Source organism: Bos indicus, chromosome 21, assembly GCF_029378745.1.
Source record: "Bos indicus isolate NIAB-ARS_2022 breed Sahiwal x Tharparkar chromosome 21, NIAB-ARS_B.indTharparkar_mat_pri_1.0, whole genome shotgun sequence".
Classification (NCBI taxonomy): Eukaryota; Metazoa; Chordata; class Mammalia; order Artiodactyla; family Bovidae; genus Bos; species Bos indicus.
Genome location: NC_091780.1, coordinates 41,702,250 through 41,729,465, shown reverse-complemented (window position 1 = coordinate 41,729,465; position 27,216 = coordinate 41,702,250). Strand labels below are relative to the sequence as shown.

General features: G+C 33.2%; 1 protein-coding gene across 4 annotated transcripts in view; it reads left to right on the top strand.

Annotated features, from left to right (window-relative positions):
* STRN3 (striatin 3) overlaps nucleotides 1-26,757 on the top strand; it is a 107,370-nt gene extending 80,613 nt beyond the window's left edge. For 2 of the 4 annotated variants that reach the window (XM_070775982.1, XM_070775983.1), the window contains 10 exons: nucleotides 4,681-4,821; nucleotides 8,864-8,997; nucleotides 10,301-10,476; nucleotides 10,658-10,705; nucleotides 11,007-11,128; nucleotides 14,303-14,470; nucleotides 16,339-16,479; nucleotides 19,402-19,509; nucleotides 24,938-25,024; nucleotides 25,107-26,757. In XM_070775982.1, coding sequence (XP_070632083.1) covers nucleotides 4,681-4,821; nucleotides 8,864-8,997; nucleotides 10,301-10,476; nucleotides 10,658-10,705; nucleotides 11,007-11,128; nucleotides 14,303-14,470; nucleotides 16,339-16,479; nucleotides 19,402-19,509; nucleotides 24,938-25,024; nucleotides 25,107-25,276 — 1,295 coding nt within the window. In that variant the 3' untranslated portion in view covers nucleotides 25,277-26,757. The remainder of the gene's footprint in view (nucleotides 1-4,680; nucleotides 4,822-8,863; nucleotides 8,998-10,300; nucleotides 10,477-10,657; nucleotides 10,706-11,006; nucleotides 11,129-14,302; nucleotides 14,471-16,338; nucleotides 16,480-19,401; nucleotides 19,510-24,937; nucleotides 25,025-25,106) is intronic. The other 2 variants (XM_070775984.1, XM_070775985.1) reach the window with 1 other exon arrangement.
* The last annotated feature ends 459 nt before the right edge of the window (nucleotides 26,758-27,216 follow it).

The following is a 27,216-nucleotide window of genomic DNA, read 5'->3' as shown; positions in this document are numbered from 1 at the left end:
AATATGAAGGAGGAGGTAATAATCTTTTTAAGACTTCGATATTTGTTTCAGTTTTTTCAACGTGGAAGGTTTAAATTATGGATTATAATATGTTTTCCTTTGATAAATGCTCTTATTCTTGCTTTTTGTTACTCCTATACTATTTTGTACTTATAAAATTGTAGCTTATAAAGATTAGATTATTTCATATCCTTTCTTCAAAAGATTTATATGCTTTTCCCATTTCAAAGATAGGGAAAGATCTCCATTTCAAAGGTTCACATTCTGAAATATGTATGTTTACAGATCTGAGTCTTGGTCCATGAATTTGTCTTAATTGTTCTTATTTATCTTAAGTTTCCTGTCTTCCATGTGTAGAATAAGATTTGTCATTCCCCTTCTTTACTTTATTCTTGTTACTGAATAGCTGTACATCTTCTGACTTGGTTATCATACATTGGAAAACTTTTTCATTATTTCTTTTAATACAAATTATAAGTATCCCTGGATAATTTTCTAGTTTTCCTTTTTTTTCTTCTTCTTCTTTTTTTAGTTTGATATTAGTATTTGTCTTTTGCTACTCCAGGTTCAGGATTAACAGACTTTCAAGAGGGAATGAAATTTTTGTAGAGTATGACTTAAGTACAAATATCTTTATATTAGGCATTTTAGAACATTTAAAGAGAAATTATTTTGTATCAGTAACTTTCAATAGGCCTATAAAAGCACCTTGACACATATTATAAGGTGACTATGATGATTAAGCTGCCTCTATTTTGGAGAGAGTATAAGGAGTTCATAAAACCATTCAGTATCCTGTGTCAAATCAAAGACAAACAGTTGTTTCATATTAAGGAATATTACTTTCAGGTAAGAGATGCAGTTGTTTCCTATTTCTGGCTCCAGTTTCACACTGTTAAAACAGACCATTCAGTTCTTCAACTTGGTTTCTCTTTTTTTTTTCCTCCCCCAAGAAAATAATTGAAGCATTTTGACAAGGGGAAGAAAGTATCAATTTGACACTGTTTTCAGTCAGTACACATTTTTAAGCTGCAGAATCACTTTGCAGCTAACCTAGTTTTTCCTTAATACTGTGATGTCATTTTTTTTTTAAGATGACAGTTGTCATATAAAAACTTTCTTTCAATTAGGTGATAGAACATATAACAAATCTAGCAAACATGATATAACTAAACCCTTTTATTCTAAAATAAACCTAAACCTTTGCCAGATTGCCTGCTTCATTTCAGAATATAAGGCAGATTAACAAAGGGAGGCATATTTGAGAAGGGAAAATGTTAGATTCCATTTAAAAAAAATCCTGTTTATTTATAATAACAGAGTAATGGAAAGATAAATTTCATGTCAAGAGTGTGTATATTTGTGAGTGTGAATTTAAAAACGCTAACAGCAGCAGTTGTCAGTCTATCCACAGTTTGGCTTTTACACAGCATACTGTTTTTCATTCTCCTAGAATCTATTCAGAGGATTGTGCATTGGTATAGATTTGATGGCTGTGGTTACGAGGTAGATGGGTTATTGTATAATTCATAGTGGTAGAAGAACAGCTTTTCTTGCTGTTAAAATTAGGAAGAGTATTTCCTCTATAGATTATAGAGTAGTAATTGAGAATCAATTTTTGTTTAATCCTTAGTGAGTTGTCTTCAGTTATGCCATTGAACATTTTGATAACATTATGTATGATTTATTACACTAATACCATTACAGTTTTCTTGTTGCAAATCAGACTTCGAAACTTTTATCTGAAATTGCATTTGTTAGAATTATTGTATTTAGAATATTAGATTTAGAAAGAAAAAAGGAGCATTAAATGTGCTGTTAGTTGAAAGATGTTCTACATGACAGGGGCTAGATAAGACTGTTAACTTCTGGTTAAGAAATCTGCTTTCATCTTTTAGCAATTTTTGAGAAACTAGAATTAAAGCAGGGATAATTCCATCTTTTTCCTAAACTTGCCACTGTGCCACACAGAAACTAATGTTTGGTTATAGTATACAAAACAAAAAAAGTAATAATAATTATATGATTTGGGAACCTTTGTTGGAATGTTGCAGGAAGGGTGATCCCTTCCTCAGGCCCAAGAGTGGACTCTTGTCTAGTACTTAGGATGAATTGTCAGAAGAGACACACATGCTCACAGAGCATGAGATGTTATTGGAAAGGGGCCCCTGGCTGGAGCACAGAAAGGCATGGGAACCCAGGAGGACTGCTCTGCCACATGGCTGATAGTCCCGGGTTTTTTAGTGGTGGAATTAGTTTTCGGGTTGTCTCTGGCCAGTCTCTGACACAAGGTCATTTCTGATGGCCTGAGCATCACTCAGCCAAGATGGATTTCAGCAAGGAAGATTCTAGAAGGTTGGTAGGACATAAGGACTGGCGTCTCCTTTTGATCTTTTCCAAGTTCTTCCAGTTGGTGGTGGCTTGTTAGTTCCATGTTCCCTACAGGGCCTCCTGTTGTAAAATAACTCATACAAGTGGTTACTGTGCTGCCTGGCCAGGGTGCTCTGTTTGGGTCAGTGTTTCCTCTAACGTGAACATTAAATTTCATGTTGCTTCCTGTTTTCCTTTTCTTCCATATTTCCTACTCCATGTGTTCAGGAAGATGTGACTTGATGGTATCTGTAATGATAAAACTTTTTCTTGTCTTTATTATATTTATCATGTGAAATTATTTATAAGTAGTATCTAATGAAGTAAAAGTTTATGGTTTACATAAGTATAATTAGAGTGAGCAGAGTAAGATCAACAAAAGCCTCATGGAGGAGATGGAAGTAGGTTCAGAAAGTATTCTCACCTTTCTGGGGAATAGGTAAAGACAGATATGATAAAAATACGGTAGAAGAAACCCTGGTGAATATACTATAGGGAAACTGCTCTGACTTGAAAATTAGGGAGATCTGTATTATGTAGCACTAAAAGATGAGATTGGATAGGACCATCATGAAGCACATGCAGGGTTAAGTACAGGATTTTAGTTAGCTTTGATTCAAAGAGTGTTGACGTGCTGCTTGTGATTTCAGAGTAAGGAGTGATAAGATCAATGTGATGATTTTGGAAAACTAATCTACCCAAAGTATTCAAATATGATGGAAAGAAAAAGGAGTTGGGAGATACGAAAACCAATTAGGAACCCTCTGCAGTAATTTGTAAGAATGAAAGCATTGCGTAGAATAAAGTCAACAGCAAGAAAGAGACTGATCTGAAGAATCTGAAGAGCAGATAAAAGGAGGGTTTTTTTTTTTTTCAAAACAGATTCTCCTTCATCTCCACTTAATAAGCTGAAAAGGAATTCTTAGGATGTAGTTACAGAATTTGAAGAACAGAAATCAAATCAGTGGTGTTGGTACTCATAAGTGAGAAAGTTATAAAGGAAAGCTATTTTGTGAGAAAGGATAACATTTATTTTCTTTCATGTTGACTTTCACTGATGGTTAGACATCCAGTTAGCAGTTTTTCATTTACTAGAGAATTTATTTAGTAACTTTGTCAGGGAGAAAATCCTCAGGTAGTAACTGAGTTTCTCCATTATATACTTTAGAAAATTCAGACTACTTGACACATTGTATCCAGAAAGAGTTACTTAAGCATTTCTAAAAAGTTAGGGATTGCTGTGAAATAGTTAATAAATGAAAAGAAAAAATAAAGGTAATAAATGTGTAAGATTCCACCTATTTCATTAAGTCTTACCATTGTACTACCTGGCATTCTGCTAGGGATACATAGATGAATGGTAGTTCCTTTGGAATTGCTAATATTCTAATAGCTGTAGTAAAATTTAGTGATTATATAGTCTTAATTAGTCCATCAGTATTAATGTTAGTAAATACAGTCTTATTGTGTGGCCTTGGATTTGCCTAATTGTTTCACTTATATGTTGACTATAAAGCATTTTCTTTTAAAAACTATTTTCTTTCAAAATACATAAGAGAAATGATTCTCTTGTCATTTCTGACATTCATAGTTAAAGAGATCCCATGATACTAGATGGTCCTGAGCTTTGCATATTTTGGCCTAAATTATCCATGTACCAGTTGAAATTCTCTCCTTAAGCTTATGGCCTGCGATTAACTTTTCATACTGTGATGAGAAACTGAGAACTCATGGGTAAATCAGATTTTTCAAATTTGGGAAAAGAGAAAAAACATTTGAGGAAAATTGGAGTTGATTTGTTAATGACAGGTTTGTGTGACTATAGCAGGAAAATATCCACATAAACACAGGGAAAGTTAAATGTTTGTTGCACCCTCATAAAAATCATTTTTACTTATTTCTTTGTTAACATTTTTAAATAGTGGATTAAGTTGGAAAACCTGTTTTATTCTTTACACTGTTAAATGTTAACTTAAATACCAAAATTTTTTGTTTTAATGATATCTTCTGTGTCTGAGCTTACAGAACTTTGAGTAATAAAAAGCTCAATTTTGTGTGTGTATCTCTTATTTATATATATATATATATATATATCTCCTCAGAAATAGGAAATATTTTAAATATAAAAATTATTTCCATATTTTCGTGGGGGGGTTGATATGGAAAATTGAAGACATCTTTGATTAGATGAGGTCTTTAATAACTGCAACTTAAAAATAGCCTGTTTTGGTAATAAGTTGGTTTTTAAGGGTGCTAGCAAGTCAAGCGGTAGCTGTTAAATGAACCTCTACTGCTGACATTAATTTACAGGGGTCAACAGGACAAAACTCTACGACACGATAGCTGATCTGGGAGATGATGAGCTGCCCCTCATCCCTTCAGGAATCATAAATCAGTCTAGGTCAGCCTCTACTAGAATGACTGATCATGAAGGTGCAAGAGCAGAGGAAGGTACAAAATTTAGCTACCATGTTTATTTACATTGCAGATGACATTAATTCCAAATCACATCTCCTTAATATTATAAATTTGCTGCTGTTTTAAAATGCTGAAGATCAGCTTATATGATCTTCAGAGAAGGTTTTGGGCAAGTTCTTGGTGTAATTGTCTTAGAAATTTTGAAATTTTTGACTTTTGCTTCCTTATGATTTTTTTTGCTTTTGATGTTAGGTGGAATTGTTTTTATTATGTATGATTTCAAAGTACCTTTCTGAACTGTGACTTTAGTTTACAGATCTAGTATTAGGAAATTAGTATTTTAAAAAAGACTTAAAATAGTACGTACGGAAAAGAATTGTTTAGTTATTTGTCATATTGGTTAAATTTAGCAACTCATGGTAACTTTCACTTGTTAGGAGACAGCTAAGTGCCAAACATTGTGCTTGAAACTTGATATATATATTATTTCTAAAAATGTATATAATGATTGCCTAATTTAATCATTTTATAGAATAAGGTGACATCATTATTCTTTAACCCGGTACCAAACATGTACAACTTGGTAATGAATTTTTTAAAATTTGCCTAAATTAGAAATGGGCAGGAATTGAAACTACTGTTTAGGCTTTTTTTCCCATAACTGATTTTAGCTGAAGATAACATAGATATACTTGAGTACTTTATAAATCTAGGTTGAGAAAGTTATAATTCTAAGTTATGAAACTGAATTTTAAGGTCCATTGTGACATATACATACATACATAAAGGATAATCCATTATCTAATAATTTGACATATATATTGAATTTTATTGATATTTCTACTTTGCTTTGTAAGGTAATTTCATGCCCCAGTCAAAAAATTTTGAATACATCTTATTCTCTTCTGAGTTCTCTACTGGCACATATGGCTTAAAGCTAAATAATATTACATTTCCCTTTAAAGTTGTCTCTGCATGTATTTACCACTCATCATAATCTAAGAATATTTGGAAAGGTGAAGAAAAATCGGTAAAATAATAAAACCAAAACAAAAGATATTAAAACATGAAAAACACTAGGACAAGTAAAATAGTTTGTTGATTTTCCCTAGATCTCTTTACCACTGTTACACTATTTTCCTGTTTTACCTTAGAGAGTATTTTCTAAAATACACATACCGACTCCATTATTCTTCATCTTATGCATTTAGTAATGGTTCAGCTTCTTTAGCTTTTGATATATTTTACCAAATACTGTATAATTTTGCTAAAATTTTTGTAGTAACACTATACATTTAAACTGTAGATTTTATACCTTAAGGCAATACCATATTAGCAGAACTTAGGGACCCTTTTAAATGTTTCAAACCAATGACCTATAGAGGGGGAAAAAAACAGTTAAGACCCGTACTACTCAAAAACCAATGTAGAACTTGTATGTATATGTCTAGTTGTGCTTTTTAAAGAAAAAATATAAGTGATCTGACTCTGTTTATAGTGGAAGGATAAAGAGGTGGACAGATAAGCATGAGCCTTATTACACTATTTAAAGGGTGGATACTATTAGAATTTGTTACTACAAAAGATTAAGTTCAGTTTTGACTTAGAACTAAGAGGGGAGCATTAGCATTCATAATCTCTTATTTTCAGGGGCCATCTCCAATTATGCATTCTTATTAAAGGCAGTGTCATACTTCATTTTGTAAAGGACGAAAGTTTGTTTTCAGGGAGAGAAACTTACACATTAGGAACTTTCAGACTATATTTGGTAAAGACTTAAGGTGTATATATACCATGTTGCCACTGGCATGAATGGAATCAGGTATGGAGCTGTGTTCTTTAGATTTTATAAAAATTGAAGGAGATAGGAAGAACTTGATATGTTAGCTACAGGTTTCCTTTGTCATTGTTGTCCATAAAAAGAACAATTAAAGAAGTACAAAAAGGACCTTGCTGTAAGACCTCATTATGTAGACCCTAAGATTTCCATAAAGGGAAATGCTAATATGATAATAGTCTTAAATTGCTTGATGAAATCTTTTAGGCTCTCTAATAAAAGGTATCATAGTGTCCCTCATTAAAAATTACTTATTTTAGTAATTTTATTTCTCTTTGAATTCTAATATTTCAATGCTATGTAATCATGTGCTGTAGGTAATTATGTTAACATTAATAACATGAATTTATAGAATAAAAATTAATTTCTTCTGCAAAAAAACAAGGGCAGAGTATTTACTGTGCTTACTGTGTGCCACAGTAATGCGTGATTGTGGAAAGCAGAAATATAGCTTAAAAGATTTTATTCACTGAGATGTATATGCAGTATGCCGAGTGAGCAGGATAGTTTGCTATATATAAATAAATATAGATAGAGAAATGTAGTTAGGTGATTCATTAGAAATTGGTATAATACTTTTGCTTAATATAATTAATATAAAACTAGTAAAACTACCTAATATTGGTTAGACATTTCCCTTCACATGCTCTTAAATTGGTCAATAACTGATCAGAAATATCTCCGCATAAAGAATGTATAATGCATTATTATGTTAAAGTTATTTTATTGGGCTTTTATCAAAAGTTCTTTTATTGAGTATTTGTGAGTGGGAGGAATTTTGGCATTTTATTCTAACTTGTTTTACAAACAAATTATGTGCATAAAAGAAAAACATGTACTGGCTAAAAATGCTTTGAGAAAGTATTACCTTAATGAATTTTATGTAACTGTTCTTAAACATAATTTTAAACTATTGGTTTTATAATTCTCAGCATCTCATATTACCAATAACTGCATACTAGATACTAGTAGGAAGGATCCATGCTACAGATTATTTAGATTCAGTAGGTTTAACTTATAAAATTAAATACTATTATCCCTACGTATATTTTCTGTCAGATTTACTCTGTGTCAGTTGCTGACACATAGCTTCATTTTACAAATGTCATTCAGGACCCTATTTGAATCAAATTATGTAGTTTACTTTGATATTACAGATTAATAAGTAATAAAATAAGATACTGTAAATAAGGATGAATTTTACTTTTACCATGGTATATATCTAAAAGAAGCAGACTTGTATCTTCTCAGAATGTTTTCAGTAGTGTTAGTGATGACTGATATTTCATTACATCTGTTTCCTTTAGTGTTTTAAATTTATATCATTTTTCATGAAAAATTTTCAGAATTGACAATTAGCTTGAATTTTTGTTTCCCTTTTAAAATTGCTCATGGATTTTAAATGTGTTTCAATATGTTTTGTATTACAGTGATTGATGTACTTTCCCCCTTGCATCTTAGGATTAAAATTTTGCTTTCAAAGCATGTTTGAAATGATATGGAGAATTGTTGCTTATACTATAACTATAATAACAATACATAGTAGTATTTGATTTTAATGGGTCAAAGTATCAGAAGTTTAAAGTGCTATAGTCAGTATAGATTATTTATTTTAGGAGTATATTCAGTAAAGAAGAAGTCAAAATAAAAAAGCATAGACAGAGCTTGAAAACTGGAAGGCATCTGAAGATCAGATGGATTAACCATTTAGGGGAAAGAAACTGACACTAAAGATAGAACTGCCCTTTTCCTAGACCACTGAGAAATCTGAGCAACTTAAGGCTTTACTTCAATAAGCTAATACACTGTATAAGAGACTGGAAACTATTAACATGTGAATACTTGTATTAAATTTTTATCAGGGATGAGAATATCAAGCACTTTCAAACAAATATGATGGAAAGCGAAAGGACTTAGCAACAACCTATTACGTTTAAAAAATACTATAATTATAGTTGTACCAAAGGGATATAAATAGACAAAGCTTCCACCCTGAAATAATATATCAAGTGCATATTTTATTTGTGGGAAATGATGCTCAGTTCTGAAATAAATAAAACACTTGTTTATTACTACACAGTAATAGGATTTTTTGAGTAGAAGAAATAAGGAGGGAAGTGGGAAGATAAAAAATTAATTATATTACTGAATATTATAACTGTTAAGTGCATTTCCCCACAATATTGTCTTGTACTGTATGATTTTTCAGCATTTAAGAAGCGGTTTTGTTCTTTATAGCTGAACCAATAACGTTTCCATCTGGAGGAGGCAAGTCATTTATTATGGGTTCTGATGATGTTTTGTTAAGTGTACTGGGCCTTGGAGACCTTGCAGACTTGACGGTAACAAATGATGCAGACTATAGTTATGATGTAAGTGCAGTTTTATTTTTAATTTTTTAATGATTTAATAGAAGGCTCCTTATTTTTTGGAAACACTTATAAAGCAGAATTAATGTCAAGGTGCATGGAAAAGATAAAGTGTGACATTGTGTTTATTTGAAGCGATATATAGTTTTTTCTTACAACTACGTTCTTTGTGGTATTTAAATTTTTCTTGGGTATTGTGGTGTATTAGGAGTTTGGGGTGATTGATTACCTAAAATATTGGTTGATAAATACCTACCCTTAGTAGTCAACTCTCAATTACCTACTCAAATTAAGCCATACTTTGCTGTTAACAAGAGAAAAATAGGTAACCTGAATCATTTATCTGCTTTCAGGATAAATCTTAAAACGCATTTTAGTTTTGAACTTTTTTTTTAAAAGGATAATGTTAAAGTTAGTTTGTCATTTCCTAAATACTTCGTCTTTAATTTGAGGGATGGGGAGAGGATGAGGAGGGGATGGAAAAGACAGTGTTAGAGGTGAAACTAGTCTTGGATTAAATTTTTTATAGACAATAAACACTCAATTGAGAGTTAACTATACTTACTTAGATTATATTGGTGAATTTGCAGATTTTCAGCAAATTAATTTTTCCTTTTATAAACATATTTTTTCCTACATTTTATACTTTATGTTAGAATGGTTTTTAGAGACATCGGCCTTGGTGGGCTGGATTATTCTCATTAATACTTTTAAAGTATGTAAGCAAATAAAGTCTATAATAACCTTTTGACTGCTGTAGAAGTGGTTTCACAGCCTATCTTTACAGATGGAGAAACAAAGGTAAAAAGATTAACCTCTTATCAATATCAACAAAGTGTCTTTAGTTCAGACTTTTGAAAAGTACTTTAACTTGCTGCCTTGAAAAATGTCACATGCTGATTTTCTAAATGACAACTGTATTGTTAATATTGTACCCTTGGATTTTTGGTAATGATTTATTTAATTTTTGTTTTCATGTAAAATGTTGCAACATGGTAGTTTCTTTGTGTGTTTTGTTTTTCCCCTCATTTTAATGTTTAGTAGGACTTTGGGTTTACCTTGATGATTAGGTAAAACAGATTAAAGGACTCATTTGATCTAAGTATTTGAAAGCTAATGAAATGATTCTTCTTAGTTCTTATTAAATGATAAAGATATAAAGTTTTTAAGGTGTGCTAAATTTCCACTGGACATTTTAGCAAAGCACTTTTGAATGTATGTTTTAAACACACCAAAACAAACAAAAACTCCATATGCCTATCAGTTCACTACTTTTACCACTAAATATCGTGCCGTTTCTTTTTAGTTGCCTGCCAATAAAGATGCCTTTCGAAAGACATGGAATCCCAAGTATACACTACGTAGCCATTTTGATGGAGTTCGAGCATTAGCTTTTCATCCTGTAGAACCTGTGCTGGTTACTGCCTCTGAGGACCATACTCTGAAACTTTGGAACTTGCAAAAAACAGTTCCTGCCAAAAAGCAAGTATTTTAATGTTAGCCTATGTTTTTTTCTTCCAGTTTGGTAATTATAAGTAATTATTCTTCTTTATGGTCTGTATCTTTTATGCACTTATTTGATCTTTCCTAATGATCATGTATATCAACCAGTGATTTACCATTATTTATCTTCTCTCCTCCCCTTTTTTCTCCCCTCTTTTAGGAGTGCCTCTTTAGATGTAGAGCCTATCTACACATTTAGGGCCCACATGTAAGTTTTACTGAATTAGTACTTAATTAACAACCATAATTATTGTTAACTATTATTTATCACTCCTAAAGCCTTGTAATTTTTTCATAATGTTTGTTTTACATTAAGAAAGACATTAGCTGAATAATACTACATTTGATTAATAATTGTACTAATGAGAATATAATTAGTACTGTTCAATGTACATGTTACTTAAACAGTTTTAGATACCACATAAATTTAGAGAGAGGTTGGGAGGGGTGCAAATGTAAGTTTCTTTGTAGGCTTTCTCAGTAATGTTTTCCCTCTTTTCCTGTGATAGTGGCCCTGTTCTGTCACTAGCTATAAGTTCTAATGGAGAGCAGTGCTTTAGTGGTGGTACCGACGCGACTATCCAGTGGTGGAATATGCCTAGTCCTAATGTGGATCCATATGATACATATGGTGAGTAAAAGGCTCAAGATGTATCTTTTTAAGTGAATGGCGCTGACAGAAATAATCACCTCGAATATTAAAGATTATTTAAATATGTATTAAACTTGTCATTTAGTCTTTCCATTTACTAGTAATTTGCCTTATTAAAGAGAAAAGAAATATCATGCCATAAATATTTTAGCCTGCAAGTTGGTATTTCCTATATTGTGTTCAAAAAGTTTTTTAAAACTATATTAATTAAAGCATTAATTTCAGTACCAGAAAAGAGAAATTTAACGTAAGGAATAATTTTTACAACTTAGCTACTTTACATAGTTCAAAAATAATTAGTGCAAGATACAGAAACAAATGGGAATTCTCAGATGATTCAGTGGTAGGGTGTCCACCTGCCATTGCAGGAGACTCAGGTTCAATCCTTAGGCTGGGAAGATCCCCTGGAAGAGGAAATGGCAACCCACTCCAGTATTCTTGCCTGGAAAATTTCATGGACAGAGGAGCCTGGCATGCTACAGTCCATGGGGTCGCAAAGAGTTAGACATGACTTTGTGACTGAGCATGCATGTAGAAACAAATAAGGACATAAGGGTATAAATCAGTGAACTTGAGGGACAAAAAATTTCTTAATTAAAAAAAACTGAAACTTTCATTCATGAATCCCATTTTTAGAATCTGGCCAACAGAAATACCTGTTCATGTATTTAAATATAATTATAAGAGCATTGTTTGTAACAATAAAAAAATTAAATGTTTATTAGTATGAGAATGGTTAAATAAAAAATGGTTTACTTAATGGTTCATTTTAAAAGAATTTAAGAACTCTTTGGTCTTTTGTTTAACAAACTGAGCACCTAAATTTGCCAGATATTAAAGCATACATCAAGAAATGAGAATTAGTCTAATACAAAAAAAAAAAAACAGAGTTTAAACACATAAGCAAGGGAATGGATAGGTACAAATTGTGATAAATGATATGAAGATACAGTAATGTAAAAGAGTAACAGCCGAAGTCTTCTTTAGATATAGGCTAAAATAATCACATTCAAGCCAAACTCTATATAAAAGTTAACTGTCAGTGAACAATTTTAAGCCAGTAAGTGACCTAAAAAGATAACTCTGGCTTTTGCAAGGGGAATAGATTGGGAATGAGAAGAGAGTGGGGAAAGGAATACCAAGGTAATGTTGTAAAGTTGTAATGTGGTGATCTGGTAGATAGGTGAGAAGATGATGTTGCCAAGAGTAGAGTGGAAATAGAGCTGTTAGAGAGAAGTGGATTTAAGACATACTGGGGAGATAGAGTAGAATAAACAGAATCTCTTGATAAATTGGACTGAGTGGATAAAGTGATGGATTAGTCATCTTTTTTAACAGCTTTATTGTGGTATAATTCCCGTATGATAAAATTCACCCTTTTGAAGTGTACTGTTCAGTAGTTTTTACCATATTCACAGGGGTATGTAACCATTACCACTAATTCAGAACTTTTTTCCATCACCACTTCTGCATTTTTGACATGGAAAACTGAGTATATCATGGTAGCTTATTGAAATGGGAATGTGAGAAGATAAAGGATACTGAGTTTGGTTTTTAAGCATGTTAAGAGGAAGGCAATATCAAGTACATAACCATCAGTTGTGAGAAGGCAGACTCCTAAGGGACTGTGACATGTGGGGGTGGGGTGACTAAAGCAAGAGAGTTAACCAAAAAAAAAAAACTAAGAAGGCATGCCTGTGGGGCAGGAGGACATTCAGGAAAGTGAAATCATGACGTATATCAAAAGAAGAAGCCATTTTGAGAAGAAAGAAGCAGTCTGCACTTTCAAATGTTGCTGAGAGGTCTAATAATATTAAGTATAGAAAGGTAATTGATCACCCAGGTTTTGGCTCTACAGAGGTTGGATGTTGGGTCTGAGACCACAAGGTAAAGGGACCTGTGGATGACCTTCCAAGGTATACTCTATGGATGTAAAGCAAAGGGATGAAGGAAAGAAGGAGGGGAAATTTTATTAGATTTGATAGAACTCATCATTGATGATTTTAGCAAGGGTTGTTTTGTTGTGGTGATGGTATCAGAATGATTTAGAAAGTAAATGGAAGGTAAGAAAGCATATTTACTGAATATGCTTTTATGCTCTTTGGTTGGAGGTTGATGTAAGTTTTGTTTGTTAGATTTAGAGATTTTGAAGCATATTTGTTTGCTGTGGTAATGATCCCAAGGAGGAGGATAATCTGTATAGTAGAAAAACATGAAAGCAAATTAGTGTGGGAAATGGAATCCAGAATACCTGGTGGAATTGTCCTTTCAGGAATGGAGGATAATTCCTTACTTGTATTTGGAAACATGGAGAATATGGATTTAGACACCAGTCGATTTATAGGTTGGGTGACAGAAAGGTAGAGGAAAGGTTCCTCTTTCAATGCTATATTTCCACAGTGAATTTATTATGAAAGGTAATTAATCATGTGAAAGGGAGGTTGTGAACCGTGAGAAACATCTGTGGAAAGTGGGAATTCAGTAGAGAAACAAAATTGTAGGACAAATGATGTTTAATGTTATTAGCCCCCACTGTCCATCAAATGATGAATGGATAAATAAAATGTAGTGTATCCATACACTGGAATATTATTTGGTAGTAAAAGGAAATGGAGCACTGATACATGCTGCAACACAAGTGAACCTTGAAAACATTATGCTGAGTGAAAGAAGGCAGTCAGAAAGGGCCATTTATATAAAATGTCTGGAATAAGCAAATTTATAGAAACAAAATATGTAGTGGTTGCCTAGGGCTGCAGAAAGGCAGAGAGGAAAATTGGGGAGAAATAGCTAATAAGTGATGAAGATGCCCTAAAATTGATATGGTGATGACTGTGCAACTTGTTGAATATATTAAAAATCATTGAATTGACACTTTAAACTGGTGAGTTCCATGGTGTGGGAGTAAAGCTGTTTATTTAAAAGTTGATGTTCCTTTTTTAGAAAATTGCAGAAATACAGGAAAGTATTAGAAGGTAGCATATAAATATCCCATAACTCCACAACTTAAGAGATGGCCACTGTGTACACATTGGTTTATCTTATGACCTTTATGTGTAGTCTTTGTACTTAATTATGTAGTTATCTTTATATACAAAAGCATTTCTTTTAAATTTCTTTTAGCTAATTTTTGTTTTGTTTCTTTCGTTACAGAGCCAAATGTTCTAGCTGGCACTTTAATTGCTCATACAGATGCTGTCTGGGGTCTTGCTTATAGTGGCATAAAAAACCAATTACTGTCTTGTTCAGCAGATGGCACTGTTAGATTATGGAATCCACAAGAAAAATTGCCATGTATTTGCACTTACAATGGAGACAAAGGTAAGTAAATTTTGCCTCTTTGAAAAATCTCTCTTTTTTTTTTAAATTTAGAAGATAAAAAGAACAAAGTAGTTTCACTACTTCCTGACTGCTCAAAAGAGATACTGAAAGAATTCTACAAATCTGTGATAATCTTTTTATTCCTAGTCATATTTTTATAAACAAGATGCTTTGCAGGGATATCCTGTAGCTCAGTGCCTTTTTAAAATAAATAAATAAATTTATTTTTGGATGCACTGAGTCTTCATTGCTGCGTGTGGGCTTTCTCTTAAGTTGCAGCAAGCAGGGGCTACTGTAGTTGCCATACTAGGGCTTCTCATTGTAGTGGCTTCTCTTGTTTCGGAGCACAGGCTCTAGGGCACATAGGCTTCAATAGTTATGGTGCTTGGGTTTAACCCCAAGACATGTGGGATCTTCCCACATGTGGGATCTTCCCAGATGAGGGATTGAACCCACGTCCCCTGCATTAGCAGGCAGATTCTTAACACTGGACCACCAGGGATGCTTTGCAAGTATATCCTGTAGCTCAATGGTTTTTTGACCTTTTTCAGGACATGTCCTATTTAAAGAATAGAACTATTTGTATGTTATAATAGAGTAGGCAAATGAGGCTACTCATAGGAACAGCAGAAGGCCCTCTAGCAACTCCAGGTAGATACTCACAAAGACAGAAAGGCTCATGGTCTCAGGTAAACCTGTAAACTACATATGAGCACACTGGTTGAGAAGTCTAGCTATAATCATTGAAATAGCACCCTTAAATGGAAGGTGCAACCTGAGTTAGTTTCAGGCTTGATTTCAAATCTTTTCCTGTCAAAGAAGGATTTAATATACCTCATGACAATATTTATGTCCATCTGTTTATATTATTTTTATATTGGCATTATTTTCCAAGTTATTTTTAAAAATCATACCTTTTACTATAAATAATTGTTTTAAAACATTTTAGATGAACATTTGAACATTTATGCTTAATTTTGTTGAATCTCTAGATACTTCCGTGATTCTACTAATTTTTTAATTTACCTAAGCTTTTGAGGTGAAAATTCATTTAGGTGATTTGTTTCTTGCTTACTCCAGAATTCACATAATTGTGCATTGATCTAGACAGTTGAATTTATTAACATGTTAACGAGAGAAATTGATGCTTGATCTACTTAAGGATATTACTGCATCAGTGAATTCCAGAGTCCATAGCTTCATTTTCACAGATCCAAAAATATTATTTGCATTTTCTACTTGAAGCTAATCAGTGTCAGACAGGTGACAGTCTCCCAAGGTAGAGGTGTACAAATGCTATTTTATCATTTTACAGTCAGAAATAGAATGGCAGGACTTCCCTGGCAGTCCGGTGGTTAAATCTTAGCCTTCCAGTGTCGGGGGTGCAGGTTTGATCCCTAATCAGGGACCTAAGATTCCACATGGCTTGTGGCAAAAAGCAAAACAAAACATAAAAAACAACAGAAGCAATATTGTAACAAATTCAATAAAAGAGTTATTAAATGATCCACATAAAAACTTAAAAAAAATTGCAGGTGGGCCAATAAACTCACCTAGGATTTTTGTCTCTTGGAAAAAAATGCATAGAGCAATAGCTTTTGTCTGCCTGTCTTTCCTTAAGGGTTCCCTAGATGTATTATTATTTATATATGTAAATATATATATATATTTATTTATCTGTAACATTTTATAATGTTACAAAAACTAATAAATGAGAATAAGTTACCTATTATATCTCACCATCCTAACACAATTGCTTTTTCATTATTAACATTATTTCAAGAATACTCAAATTCTTTTTTCTTATTAGAAAAGCAGAGATTTCTAAATTATTATTTTTACCTTATATCTCTTTGGACTCCTTTCAGAGCATGGAATACCTACATCAGTTGACTTTATAGGCTGTGATCCAGCTCATATGGTGACCTCTTTCAACACTGGTAGTACAGTAATTTATGATTTAGAAACATCACAGTCATTGGTGATGCTTTCATCACAGATGGATTCTGGTAAGTTTTCTGGTAAGGTTGAAACCTTAAAAAGGATTGTTTTACAATAGAGGATAACCTTTTTACTTTTATATTTTGACAATATGAATTTAGAATGAGAAAAGAATAGCTTTCAATGTGTACTTATTTACTTTATTTCTACTATTTCCTCAAATTATGTTTAAAAACTTGGATAAGTATGTGGGGACAGGTAAGTGAGTAGAGCAAATGTAAAAGAAAACAAGTCAAATAATTTTAGGTTTTTAATGAAAACACATGTGGAAGTGGAGAAATATATAATGAACCTATCCTCCAGCTCCAGTAGTTCTGTGTAAATGCCCAAGGTTGTTAAGTATAGAATGTGGTGTATATATTTTCAAATAGGGACCCAGATAAGGCCCATGCACTGATTGGTTGGTAGGTCTCCCACGTTTGTTTTCATGTAGATTCCCCCTCTATCTCTTATATTTCCCTTGCATTTTTTTTAACTGAAGAAATTGGGTTGAGTTTCCCATAGTTTGAATTTTACCAGTTGCATCCTTGTGGTATCATTTAATGTGCTCCTCCTGTTCATTTTATTTCCTGTAAATTGTTTGTAGATCTAGAGGCTTATTCAAATTCAGGATCAAATTTTTATTTGTCTTTTTAAAGTTTTTAAATGTTTCTGGCAGGACTATTTCATATAATTTGTGAATTTTTATCAGAAGTAAATATTCTTTGGTCTGTCTTTCTCTTAGTTTCTAATCACTGCTTGGATCCATTAATTCATTACCTGTTCAAAAATAATTTTCTAATTTTATCATTTCTTTTACACATATTAGCTAGACTGCTTCTGTAAGAAAGAACAATCCTCATCAGTAATTTGGTTAGCTGGAGTTAGCAGTTATAAAGGAAAGGCAAGATAAATGATTACTTCACACTCCTCCCCTTTATATACTAGTTTTTAAAATGATGAAGTGATTCCCTGCTGCTGCTGCTGCTGCTGCTGCTTGCTGCTAAGTCGCTCAGTGGTGTCTGACTCTTAGCGACCCCATGGACTGCAGCCTACCAGGCTCCTCCGTCCATGGGATTTTCCAGGCAAGAGTACTGGAGTGGGGTGCCATTGCCTTCTCCGAAGTGATTTCCCTAGTGTCCTCCAAAGGTGACCAGTGAAGTGAGTCTTTGGGGTGTTGTTTTTTATATCATTATAATCTATCTTGGAATAAGTGCATTTTATGTATTTCAGTCTGTTACATATTATCCTTATTGCTACTCATATTATTTCATCTTTGGCCAGTGGGAGCTTATTCAGGTTGGCTCCTAAGTCTCCCCTTTTGATATAACCCTGTTAGTTGTAGATGCTTTTCTTGTATGACAAGATGTTTTAGGTTCATCTTGTTCATTTTGTACCCCAGATCTGAAATGGGCCATTTCTCTAAGGAGCCATGGTTTTTTTTTTATTGGAAAATGACATTTAGAGACTACAAGATAGGTGCTCTGCTATTGAGTCAGTCCTCATGGCTTTCATGGCTCTTGAGTTGGCCATTGGTTTAGACTTTTTCAGTAGACAAAGCTGAAGAGTACATTTTTAGTAAATAAAAAGACTGATAAATTTTATTCAGATGCTTCCAATAATGATTCAGATTTATCTCATTGCTTTTATATTTTTATCTTATTTTAAAAATGTCAAACTCTTGATTCTCTGCAAAATGATCACGATTTCTCATTTATCTAACAGTACAGATAAAGTCGTCTCAGAATAATAATTGCAATACCACCAAAAAGAATTTTGTTACTAATAGAGGGTATATTCTACTAAATACAGACAATCTAATTACTGTGCTTTAAAAAGTCACTTGTGTTTATAATACCGATTGACTATACAGTTAAGTTCATTTGTTTAGTTTTACTTCTGATTTTTCATGATTGCTCTTTTAAAAGTCATTTTATAATTATAAAAAAATATTTAAATGGTTCTGTGATCAAATCTAAAAACAAATTATGTGTAGTGTCTTTTTTCAACCCTAGTTTCTTCCTCTTACACAGATTATTTTTTTCAGTGTGTTTAAGTTCAGTGAAGAGTTCTTGTATACATATAGAATGATCGATTTACTTAGTCTAATAAATGCTGACAATATTTTCCCATTAGTTGTGATCTCTCTTTTCTCCCTCATCTTTAATCTGAACAAAAATTAAGAACTTGGTAGTAAAGAAAAGATCTCATTCCTAAGAACATCAATTCCAGTTCTTTGGTATTTTTGGTCATTGTAGGAGGGATAGGGTTTGTTCTTGCCAACACCTAATTATCACTTACGAATTTTTTTCCTTCATTAATTGACTCTTAATTCTTTTATGGACTATTTATTAAAAGCAATGATTTGTGGATTTGGGATAATTTAAAAATTCTGAACCACCCTATATTGACAGTCTGCATTAAAATACTTTCAGTTTTTTCCCTAAACTTGAGCATAGTGCTCTCCATCCACATTATAAGACATACTAGCTTATACATTTTTTGAGAAATTGTATCTTTAGAATCTTAGTTTTATTTCTCATATTTTTTGTTTTATATATAAAAGCTTTAGTGATTCTTATGTTTTGGTAAGACTGCAAAGGCCGTCATTTAACTTCTAATTGAAGTTTTTGTTTCTTTTTTATTTGAAATATAGTTAATGGATAATATTAAACTAGGTATACTACGTAATGTTTCTCATTGAAATATTATTGACCATATTCCTTATACTGTATATATTACCTTGGGTTATTTATTGTGTGATTGGAGGTTTGTACCTCTTAATCCTCTTCACCTCTTGCCCTGCCGCTCACTCCCCTCCTGTCTGGCAGCTACCTATGTGTTTCCTGTGTCTGTGAATCTGGTTTTGTTTTGTTTATATTTTTTTTCTTTAGATTCCACATTACATTGAAGGTTTGAATTTTGGTGTGTTTTCCTCCTTTGTTTTTTAGGTTTACAATCCAGTAATCACATTAACAGAGTAGTAAGTCATCCCACACTTCCTGTTACAATAACTGCTCATGAAGATAGACACATCAAATTTTTTGACAATAAAACGGGTAAGTAGGTTATCTTATTTTCTGTATTGACTTCCTAGCTTGAAAATTGCCAAGTTAAACTGTCTTAACTCAGATTTTTGTTTTAGTTAATGTAGCACACTTACAATGTTTGTTAATTTTTAGCCTTGTTAACAAGTGCAAGTTGCTCAGTCGTGTCTGACTCTTTGCAACTGCATGGACTGTACCTGCCAGGTTCCTCTGTCCATGGAATTCGCTAGGCAAGAATACTGGAGTGGGTTGCCATTTCCTTCTCCAGAGCATCTTTCTGACCCAAGGATCAAACCCCAGTCTCCTACATTGCAGGCAGATTCTTTACTGTCTGGGCCACCAGGGAAGCCCAAAATATCTTGCTGCCTATTACGATTTCTTTATGTGATGACAGTTATAAACCCTTCTGTTTGAATTTTTTATCTTTATATTCTGTTGTGAATTATTATAACATAGAAGATCACTTTCTGGTTTGGGCATTTTAAATATGTTCTTAAAATTATCAGTGGATGAAATGATATAGTGACAGTTGTTTATTGTCATCTTTCCTGTACTTTTTGGTTGTAAGGAAGCATACCAATTATATAGAAATCATAAATTTTAATTTGGCCATAGAATCATTTGTTTAAGGATATCTGTATCATTTGTCGTTACCCAAAATACTTTGTAAAGTATTATTGTTTGCTCTCTGATAGCAAAAGTCTGATAGCAAAGAGAGACTTCTTTGATAAGCTAAAACAAGTAGAGAAGTATTGAAAGACTTCCAAATAAGAAACTAAAGTGTAATTGAAACATTATTGCAGGACAACAAATTATCAAGCAAGACAACAAATCAGAACTACAGATTTTTATTTGTAGTTACATAGGACATGGTTGTAATTTTTAGTCTGAGTTTTAGATAAATATCTTTCTTCAAATAACACTTTTCTTGGACAGATTCCTGAACTCAGTAGAACAAATTGAGATGAGAATGGAGACTCATAGGTCTATATGTTGCACAGGAAAGAAGATTCATATTCATGTGAATGTCTCAATTTAACACCATATCAAATGAATTCTTTAAACATTTTTATGAAGCTTAAAGATCTTCCTTTGCTGCAAGAGCAGAGAGATAATTTGCTTTACATTTCTAAAAAGATTCTTTGTATTAATTATTGCAAGTTTACATTTGTAAGGAAAGGTTCAGGAATTTTAGTAGTAATAATAAAAGGAAAAAGTGATTCTTGAGAGCTTTTTGTCTGGCAGAAATCAAAAATACGGTGCCTGTAGACTTTTGGATTGTTTACGAATTCTACCAATTAATTCTCTGTGTTAACCAGCTAGTACCTTATCTGTAATGCGAAGATAATCAAAGCACTAGGCTCTAAACAATGGAAATTTTTCGCTCTCATTTTCTCTCTCTTATACACAGAGATACACATATATACAACCCTTGAGTGTAACTGTAAATTGAGTTCATATGTATTCTTTTTAATGAAATTCATCTTGAAAACTGGCAATTCATTTAAATATGATACACTCAAATATCCCTATAACTGGTGTTGATGGTTAGCTAAATCTTTAATAGGATACTGTTCTATCAAATAAATAGTAATTTATTGGATTTCTTATCTGAAACATTATAGAAATTGTGTGAATGGACTCAATGAGTATTTAGATTTTAACAATAAAAGTACATTTAGTATTTTGCACTGCACTGGCTACTACTATCACGTAGAAGTTATTTCTGCTTTCTGAGGTATTATTGTTGCCTGGGGAGAATAGTGTGAGTGAGTGCATATGCACTCTCATACATACATACACATGCTCAGGCATAATGCAGTAAGATAAAGGAGTCTTCATAGAGTGAAGGTTTGAGTTTTTCCTTGCAAGAATAAGGTTTTTGTTTGTTTTTAAGTGAAGAAGTTAGTAGGAAATTCCAGATAAGGGTATATTTTGAGTAGAAGCACAGAAGTGGGAATTTGGGCTGGAAACAGAAGTTTCTTATAGGTAAAGCCAAAGAGGTAAGTAAGTTTGGAGAAGGAAAGCAGAAACTACTGAGCCAGATTTTTCAGAGCCAAGCTAAGAATAATGGATTTTTGTTTACACTATGCACTATGAAAACCACTTGAATATTTGACCAGGGATTTGCAATATTGGTTTAGAAAGATGCTCAAGTCACACTGTATGGTAGATCCTTGACTACAGAGGATTTAGAAGTTTCAGTTTATACTGTTTGTTTCAGAGAGATCTTTAGGGCTTGTGATTTTTGAAATTTTGGTAGAGACACAAATCTGAATTGCGTATGCTGTGACCAAGACTTAGCTAATGGGTTCACCTCCGAGGAATGCGGGGGAGTTGGAGGAAGAGGGTCCTGAATTGGTTAAGGCCTCATTCATTCAGCAAAACTTACAAGTATCTGCCATATCCTCAGCACATTTCTTGATCTTTGGTGAATAAAACAAAGTGTCCTGTCTTCTCAAATCTTACAGACAAGTGGTATATTGCTTTCTGTAAGTGAGACACTGGTATCAGTCTGTTTCTTAATTTCATAGATTGTACAAGTCAAAGGGCTTAAGGTGCTGGGGAGGAGAGAATCAGTGCCTGCATGTGTCCTTTTTTCCCTAAGTTATAGGAAGAAAGAATTTTGGTGGGGGAAGAGAGGTGGTGGCAGAGCCGTGGAGCAAAGGTGAATTCGGTTAAATGTGAGAAGCTCCGTATATATGCTGGTGAAGGAAGGGTCAGAAACTTTGACTTCTGTGGTCACTAGTGGAAACCCAACATCCAGCTTGATTCAGAATTGCACCTCCTTATAATTGGTCCAATCTGAAGGGTCACTCACATTTTGAAGTCACTTCAGGACTATGTAGAGGAGGGTTACCTCTAAATTGACTTAACATGTCATAGTTAGGGATGAAAGAATTCTTTGGTTTAAGACATGATAAACATAGGAGATGTACAGTCATTCTCACAAGAGAAGTCAGAACTAGATCTGTGAGTTAAGAGTCAACATCACAGAGTTAATGTTTTAAGGGAAGCTAATGATACTTCATAGTTATCCTCCTGATGTTTTGAGATCATTGGGCTGGAGGCCAGTTCTTCATACTCTGAATTTTTTTTTTTTTAATATTGAGAAGAATAGAGTCTTGAACCAGTAGATGAATTATGTTGGACTAATAGTATGTTGTGATGTTTCCCAGGTGGCGCTAGGGGTAAAGAACCTGCCTGACTATGCAGGAGACGAAAGTGACACGGGTTCGCTCCCTGGGTCAGGAAGATTCCCTGGAGTAGGAAATGGCAACCCACTCCAGTATTCTTGCCTGGAGAATCCCATGGACAGAGGAGCCTGGTGGGCTGCTTTCCATAGGGTCGCAAAGAGTTGGACACAGCCGAAGCAACTTAGCACAATAGTGTGTTGAATGATTTTTCTGTTTCTCAGGATAGTAGAGAGAAATTGTTATGGTTACTCTGCTAATATTGATGAAAAACAGACAAATGTGGCCTAAATGATGAGAGACTAATTTTGTCTTTAATTGATAAGCATTTAGTATTGCCAGAAAGTTACAGACTTTTTATGTTCTTCAGAGTAACTTTTTGCACATTTGATTATGTTGTGGGTTTGTGTTCCGGTCAGTGACCAAAGCCCCATGGCAGATAACAAAAGTAGGTCTGTTTCATGTCTCAGTGTGGAATGTTTCAGGGGACAAGCAGCATATCAAATGACTGTAAATAGAATTCTGGAGAAAGACCTCCATCTGTCATTAGGAGAAGCCCAGGCACTTGAGTAATAAAGACTCGTTGCTGAATGAAAGGAGAAGAAGTTTTTTTTAACTTTTTATTTTATATTGGAGAATAGCCAGTTAACAGCGTTGGGATAGTTTCAGCAAAGGGAGTCAGCCATCTGTATACATGTACCCATTCTCCAAAAGGAAGGAAATTTTTTTAAGATACTAGTATTTGCCATTTTATTGTTTCTTGAGTGAATCAACTTAAATCGCCTTTCAACCATCGCAAGTGTATGTTGCCAGTGCAGAGGCTGAGGCCCTTGCCCCAAAGTATGCAACACAGTTTATATTCACAACTTGTTTTTATTTATTTTTTTTATTTTTTTCAGTTGCAGTGAGATTTTTATTTTTTTTATTTTTTTATTTTTTTATATAAGCCATACCCAACTCAGGAGTATCAAGACCTTGCATATTCTTTACCTGTCATAATGGAAAAATGTCATACGGCTTCTTTTGTTGTTGTTGTTGTTCTTTTTTTTTTTTTAATTTTATTTTATTTTTAAACTTTACATAATTGTATTAGTTTTGCCAAATATCAAAATGAATCCACCACAGGTATACATGTGTTCCCCATCCTGAACCCTCCTCCCTCCTCCCTCCCCATACCATCCCTCTGGGTCGTCCCAGTGCACCAGCCCCAAGCATCCAGTATCGTGCATCGAACCTGGACTGGCATCTCGTTTCATACATATTTTACATGTTTCAATGCTATTCTCCCAAATCTTCCCACCCTCTCCCTCTCCCTCAGAGTCCATAAGACTGTTCTATACACCAGTGTCTCTTTTGCTGTCTTGTACACAGAGTTATTGTTACCATCTTTCTAAATTCCATACACAACTTGTTTTTAAATTTCAACTCAGTATTGAATCTGTTTGCTTGCCAAGAATTCAGTGAAGTTAAATTACATTTTCTAGAATAGTGCTTTTGTTACTATCTGGGGAAATCCAGAGTAATTTCTCTGATGTACTCCCACCCTTCTCCCCTTTCTTTCTTATATATAAGATGATTGACATTTCAAAAGATAAATGATGCTATTAGAATCTTTAGATAGGAATGTATTCTCTGGTGATTTAACATTAACTCTGTGTATAAAAGAGTCTCTTAAATAAAGCATCTCTTAATGAGAAAGATTCTGTTTTCACTCTTAATTCCCCTTTATATGACCTTAAGCTTTTAATGCAGCTCTATAATCATTGTTTTCCACTATCAAATACCATCAGTTTAATGTTACACAAATATCTTTTGAAGTAATTGGAAAAGTTCTGCATTAGAATTAAAATTCTCTTTAGAATATTATTGTAGTGGAGGAACTAAATGACAGAAGGCAGACCCAAAAAGCCACAGGTTATTGTATGATTTCATTTGTATGAAGCATTCAGAATACGCCAGTCCATAGAGAAGACATTAGTGCTTACGGGGACTTGGAAGGAGGAATGGGGAGTGACTTTCCTTTTGCAGAGATGAAAATGTTCTAAACTAGATAATGGTGATGATTGTACATCATGATGAAAGTTCTAAAAGCCACTGAATTGTACCCTCTCCAATGTTTAAAATGGTAAATTATATGTTGTTTATTGTTGCTGAGATTGTTTTATGTTGATGTTGTATTATGGTTTCTGATTGCCCAAGTTAGTAACTATTTGAAAACTTAATCTTCTCTGCTATGTTTTATTTAGGTAAAATGATCCATTCTATGGTAGCTCATTTGGATGCTGTTACAAGCCTAGCAGTAGATCCTAATGGAATCTATTTGATGTCTGGAAGTAAGTCTGAACTTCCTGTCCTGCCCACAAATTTTATAATAGAATTATTACTAAGTAACATTTTTTATTTATTCTTTTACAGGCCATGACTGTTCTATTAGATTGTGGAATTTGGACAGCAAGACATGTGTGCAGGAAATAACAGCACATAGGAAGAAACTAGATGAATCAATTTATGATGTTGCTTTCCATCCATCAAAAGCATACATTGCTAGTGCAGGGGCTGATGCCCTTGCCAAAGTATTTGTGTGAATCAACAGAAACTCTCACCATAACAGCAGATTTGCTTGGACACAAAGGGTCTGCATCACTGCCATCAAAAAAGTTAATGATATGACACTACATATGATCTGCCTGGTGAAGGCTATTTGGGCAGGCATAAATTGGTGGAAATCACATCTTAACGTCAGGCTCATTAATTTAATTGTAATTACTGTATTTCGTGGGACAAAAAAAGGACTCCATTATTTGTGGCCTGTACTGGATATGAACTGAGCGTATGTCTGTCTTTTAGGTATCTTTAAGCCAATGTGGAGTCTGATCTGATAAAAAGACTTTTGTTTTGGACTCTGTGTGCTGCCTTAGGGTTAGGAATGTGGTGCTCTTGTTGGGGGGAAGTGAGCTCCAAGAGTAGCTTTTTTCATCTCTTAGTGATCTTCTGTTTATCGGTTGAATGCCACAGATTCCCTTTTAAACTTATTTTGCTTTAAAAAAAAAAAGAAAGAAAATTTAACTTAAGATATTTTAGCATTAGTTGCACAAAATGTTTGGATAAAATTCTAGTTTTTATAAGTCTTTTTATATATTTAGCCTGTCACAACAGTGCTCAAGATTGTATTGAAGTTTTTCTGCATTATACAACCCTGAAACACAGAGATCTCACTGACCCGCTGCCGCGTAACCACACTCTTTCCTTCTTTTGCATAATATGGCTCAGCTAAGTCTTTCCATAAAGATGCTAAATCACCATCATCATCACCGTAACTGTCTTCTTAAACCAAGGACTATTAAGTGTATTAAAATGAAACGGTGGGGTTTAGTACTCCAAATGAACTCTTAAAAAATAAAAAAATAAAAAAACTAATCTTGGCATCCTATCACTATGTGATATTTTGTACATCTTACTGTATTTACAAGTTTATTTATCAAGGATTATCCATCTTGCTAATAGCCTATTATTTATTTCACTTTTTGTTGGTCTTTATATCCTTTTATTAATGTGCTAAAGGAACCTGTATATCTATTTTGGAACTCTTTGATAGTCTAAAATAGACTAAAAATGGAATATTTTATAGTTTAAGCTACAAACCAAGGTGACTCCCCCTAGATACATATCTTGGTTTACCATGATTCCAGACAAAACTATCTTGTTTTAAAATATTTGGAGTAAAATTTGAAATACAAATAGGATACAAAAATAGTTGAATCAGGATACAGAAATCTGCTGTGTTTGGACTAGTTATCCCTGTTTTATTTTTTCAGATGTGCTTAATTTTATGGTGTAACTAAAGATTTTGTTTGTGTAATGCATGATTAAGACAATAAAGTATTTTTTCTAGTCTTCCAAAAAACTTTTCTGATCAGTTTGCGAGTTTTGATGAGTTTTGTAAGGTTTTTGTTTTACAAACTATGAATCAGCAAATTTTTAAGATTGTACCACATAGCAAACGTACCGCTGTTGAAAAATAATGTATATAAAATGCATATAATAAATATTAAATTGTGTACCTGTATGTTACTGTTGGCTACATTATTTTGTGTTAAATAATAAAGTGCAATACTTTATTCTCCATTGTTAAACTAGGTAATGGAGATGATTTCTCAGTGAGTCCTTCATTTTTATGCTCTTCTTTTAAATTTTGTACTGTTTATTGATAATCTTCAACAAAATTAGAACAGTTAATACTACTAAGAATGTTTTTTTAAAGTATTTCACCTCATTTGGGGATTTAAAAAAAAAATTATTGACATTTAGATAATTCAAAATAACCCCCCCAATAAAAACAAGTTGCAAAGACACAATTTTATATCATATCCTTAAGATATCCTACTGCTTTATTAAAGTCTGAATTTCAGTTAATATTGTTGTTTTTCCTATCTAGCCAAACCTATTTCCCACAGAAGAGTTCAGCAGAGAATAAACTGTATTACTCATTAATTAAAATTTATCCTCATAAGTGATGTTAAGTATT